This window comes from Pteropus vampyrus, unplaced genomic scaffold (assembly GCF_000151845.1).
Source record: "Pteropus vampyrus isolate Shadow unplaced genomic scaffold, Pvam_2.0 Scaffold296, whole genome shotgun sequence".
Taxonomy (NCBI): Eukaryota; Metazoa; Chordata; class Mammalia; order Chiroptera; family Pteropodidae; genus Pteropus; species Pteropus vampyrus.
The window spans coordinates 547250-551769 of NW_011889077.1; the positions used below are offsets into that span (position 1 = coordinate 547250).

Here is a 4520-nt window from a genome sequence, read left to right on the forward strand (position 1 = left end):
CGAGGGGTGCCAGCCTCACCTGGGGACCTCCCGGAGCGGGGGGGACAGGCAAGCCAGGTGGAAGGCGCGGGGGCAGCCGTCACAGCAGATGAGCTCCCCGCCGTCTCGGCACACCGCACACTCGTCCTCATTCTTCTGCGGCATGGAGAGGCCCGTCTCGGGGAGTTGGGGATGGGACCCCCCCCACCCAGAGCCCCCAGATGGCTCTGCCGCAGGGGCCCCCAGGTCCCCTGGCCTGCTCCCCCGCTGGCCGATGCCTGCCCCCAGGACCCCCAAGGCCCCTTCCATCCTCTGAGACTCTGGTTCCACACACTCCCCGGGTCCACCCTGTGCTCCAGCCAGCCCCGAGACTGCACGGCCACCTCCATGCCGCCCCTTCCTCGCAGGCAACAGAGTGCAGGCCCGTCGGCCCCGGGCACACGCTGTCCCTTTCGCCCAAGGCCTCCCTCCTGCTTGTGCCCTTGCCTGTATGGCACCCACCATGCCCTCCGGGACCCCACCTCCTCCAGATGCCCCCGGACTGCCAGGCTGGGCACCCTGCACAGCAATAAGCACTCCTCGCGACAATTGCCCTGGACCCTTCTCCAGCCAGCGGCAGGTGTGGTCAGTGTCAGGATCTGTGACTAGCTCTGCCTCATTGAGAAACGGTCCTGGGAGGCCCAGTATGAGCTTGACACTCTGGGTCCAGGATCCCAGCAGAGGCCACCACCCCACCCACGGGCCGACTGTGAAACGAGGGACAGCTGGCACCCGGGCCTAACGCCACGGTTTTAAAGACCCAGGATGGCTCGCTGTCTCTGACTCGCTTGAATTTTTACGGTTGTGAGTTATCAGAAATAGATCCTACTGGGGGGAAGAGCCCTGCCCTGTGAACCAGAGCTCGGGCCCTGTCCTGGTCACCGCCGCGAGTGCCCGCACACGTGGCGAAGGGGCAGGACCGCCTGCGGGGTCGTGGGGCTAAGCGGCACCCCTGTGGTCTGGTGTTACCTGGTGGAGCAGGGGCTCGCTGGGGAGGGTAGGAGGGGCTGGGCCCCTGCCCTGCTGGCTTGCTCTCAAGTCCCCTCCAGCCTGCGAGGGAGAAGAGAGAGTCACAGACAGGGGGCGCAGCCTGGGCAGCGACACCCCCCAGCCCAGCAGAGATCCTGGCCCGGAGGTGACGCTGCTGCCACTGTGTGGGCTGGAGGTGTGTGTGGGCTGGGGGTGCCAAGGGGCCTCCCCAGGGGTGGCTGGGGCAGTGACCTGGGTCCCCTTGGCTCGGACCAGGGTCTTCAGGCCACCACCGCTGCGGGCCTTAATCTTCCCCGCGCCGGGGTCCTCAAACTTGCTGGGAGTGTAGACCCCCCCGACCTGGATGCACTTCTGGGCACCACCTGGGAGGAGATGCTGAGTGGCCGGGCCGCCTGCCCAGCTGGCCCTGCCCAGCCACACCGCAGGCCCCGGGCTAGTGGCGGGCAGGTGGCAGAGAGGCTAAGTGCTCTGCAGCTGGATGCTCCTTCCCCCCACACGCCCCCAGTCAGGTCGGGGGCCGGGGTCCTGGGCACAGGAGTGTTCTCTGCTGGGGCATGTACTGGCTGAAGCGCATCCCCAAGTTCGCGACACCGAGAATCTCAGAATGGAAGCTTATTTGCAAGTAGGGTCTTTGTAATTTGTTGCGATGGGTTCACAGTGGACCCTGCGTCCAATGGCTGGTATCCTTATGAAGAGAAAGGACAGAGAGGGAGGAGGCCCTGTGGCGTTGGAGGCAGAGGCCAGAGGGACGTGACTGTGAGCCGGGCTGCGCGGGTGCCGGCAGCCACCAGGAGCTGGGAGAGGCCTGCACTCCAGCCTCTCGAGGGAATGCGGCTTTGCCGACACCTCGTTCTCGGAATTTCTGTTACTTTAAGCCACCCAGTTAGTGGCAATTTGTCATAACAGCCCAGAGAACTACTGCGGGTTCCTCGGGCTGGCCCCAGTGAGAGGCCAGGGCCCGCAGCAGCTCCCGGGGGCCAGCAGTCTGCCGTCCTCAGCAAAGCCAGCCAGTGCCCAGCACAGAAGGTGGAGGAAGGAATAGGTACGGGGAGGGATGCCGCACGCTGTCCTACCGAGAGAGGCCCCGCCCTGGCCGCCCAGGGAGTGGGCACCTTCTGAGGATGTGAGCCTGTGACCAAGGAGGGGCCCAGCCAAGTGGGCGGAGGTGGTCCGGGACGGGGACCTGGACTGCCAGCCTGTTGCAAGCCCCCAGGTCCACGTGCCTACGAGTCCCAGCCCCCTTGGGGAGCCCTCAGTGCCCCTGGCCCTCCAGAGCCGGCAGAACCACTCGGGGACGCTGTCTGCCCCATGCACGGTCTGGTCTGCTCTGGAGCCACCAGAGGCCCGGGGGACGTAGACTCGGCATCTGTGCGTCTACCTGACTCAAACACCTGCTGGATGAGGATACCCTCCACGGCCCCGCGGGCTCCTGGGATGTCCCCCGAGGACACAGCCACGGCTCTCTGCACTGACGCGGACATGGTCTGAATCCCTGGGGAAGGCGGCACGAGATGCGGGTCATGGGTCGGGAAGATGGCCCCCGAGCGCTCCTGCACCCGGGTGGCGGGGCCTGAGAGGCGCCTGGCGGCAGAATGTTGCTTTGGTCCACCAGGGCGGGCAAGGAGGGGGCAGAAGGACAGACAGACAGCTCACGTGTCAGAGCAGACAGGCTGTAAGTGTAGAGTACGTGTGAGCATGTGTGTGAGCGTGTGTGAACGTGTGTGAGTGTATGTGAGCACGTGTGAGCACGTGTGTTGCGTGTGTGTGAGGGCGTGTGAGTGTGTGAAGGCGTGTATGTGCGTGTGTGTGTGAACGTGTGAGTGTGGGCAGGAATGAATAAGGACTCCGGGACATGGGCCGGACTGTGCTTGCTGGAGCAGAGTACCCAGGACCCGCCTTAGGTCAGCAGCGAGTGACCCCAGGAGGCCTCTGGGGCCCTGTGTCCTGGGGCAGGGAGGGGACCAAGGAGGCGTCTCTGGAGGAAGCAGTCGAGCTGACCCTGGAGGGGTGTCCGAGGCGTGCCCTCTTCCCCGTGTGGCTGTGGAGTGGGACGTGGTCCCAGGACTGGCCCGCAGAGGGCAGGCCCCAGCCGGACCCCTGACCCTGGCCCGGGGCGGGGGCGGGGCCGGGGCCGGGGCGGGGCCGGGGCCTCTCACCGTTCCCCAGCAGGCGGCGCTGCGGCTCCGAGGTGCTCTCTGGCTTCTTGGGGGGCTTGGCCTTCACTTGGGGGCCTGTAGGGGGCGCTGCGGCAGCCGGCCCTCTCCCTGCCAGGGCCAGTTAGACCGCAAGGTGGAGAGTACGGGTGTCCCCCCAACTCCCGTGGGCGCCCTCGCTCTACCAGGCTCCGGTGTCCGCATCAGCGAGAAGGAAGAGACACCCATGTGGCTACTCGCGGGCCTGGGGTCACATTCGGTGTGTCCACTAAACACCCAGGGGACCTCTGCTGCCCTGCCAGGCTGGTTCTGGCTGATCGGGTGGGACAGAAGCTCCCGGAGCCAGCTGGGGAGGGGCGTGGCAGGCTGGGGTGGTGGGGGAGTGGCAGGATCCCAAGGGGGCATCTGAGACCCAGCAGCTCCTTAACCTGCATACCTGGGCTGGAGGTGCCCCTTGGGGACAGGGCTGCCGGTGGGGTGGTCCGGGACTCCTCTGGGACCTTTCTCTTGGTAGGGGGTCTGGGCAGGGACACAGCGGCCTTGGGCCCAGCGGGGGGCTTTCGACCCTTCCGGGGCTGACTGAGGTCCACATCTGCAGGGCGCAAGGAGCCGGCATGGCCTCCAGCCCAGAGCTGATGCCCAGGCCAGGTGGGCGAGGCCTGGGCCTTGACCTTGCAGAACGCGAGACGGTCCTGGGTGATGTCTGGGGGCTCCCTAGACCCCTCACATGCACGCCCCTCCCCTCGTCTGTTCCCGCTGCGCCCCAGCCCCCAGCCCAACGCCCCACCTCTGGGGAAGCTGTCCAGGACGGGCTGCAGCCGCGCGTATCTCTCCAGGTTGTAGTCCTTAAAGAGGACCCTCCAGAAGGCCAGGATGGCCCCCGCGTCTTGGGTCAGGAGCCACGAGAGCAGCGCGTGGAAAGCCTGCGGGCAGCCCTCCTTCTCCTTCAGACGCAGGGTCTCCTGAGGCCAGAGCAGGGAGTGGGGCCTGAGCCCCCTCAGTGCCCGCTTCCCGCCGCCGCCGCCGCCACCGGGGACTAGAGGGCGGATGCCGACCCAGCGAAGGCTGCTGATGGCCTGGGCGCGGGGTCCATCCCTTGACTTGGGGCAGGTGTGGGGATGGCATGGGGGTGTTGGGGTGAGGGCGGCTCCCTTGGAACCCGTCTTAGGGGACCGTGGCCCTGGCTTGGACGTAGGCTTGGGGTGGCCTGGGAGAGGGCATTGGGACCTGGGTTGGAGGCGCACCTGGGCCGTGTCTCGGACACCCTCAGCTGGTGGCTGGGAGTTGAAGAGGGCTGGGCACGGGGAGCAGGGGCCCCCCCAGCCTGTCCCGGCGATGTCCCCCTGCTCATGGGCGGGG

The 4520-nt window shown here is 67.0% G+C and overlaps 1 protein-coding gene across 1 annotated transcript in view; it reads right to left on the reverse strand.

Moving 5' to 3' along the window:
* Window positions 1-4520, reverse strand: part of AIRE (autoimmune regulator) — an 11983-nt gene that overhangs the window by 6104 nt on the left and 1359 nt on the right. The window contains exons 2-8 of the mRNA XM_023521133.1: window positions 4406-4504; window positions 3949-4123; window positions 3598-3753; window positions 2387-2500; window positions 1240-1370; window positions 988-1068; window positions 20-135 (exon numbers count right to left, since the gene is read on the reverse strand). Of these exons, the coding sequence (XP_023376901.1) occupies window positions 20-135; window positions 988-1068; window positions 1240-1370; window positions 2387-2500; window positions 3598-3753; window positions 3949-4123; window positions 4406-4504 (872 nt within the window). The remainder of the gene's footprint in view (window positions 1-19; window positions 136-987; window positions 1069-1239; window positions 1371-2386; window positions 2501-3597; window positions 3754-3948; window positions 4124-4405; window positions 4505-4520) is intronic.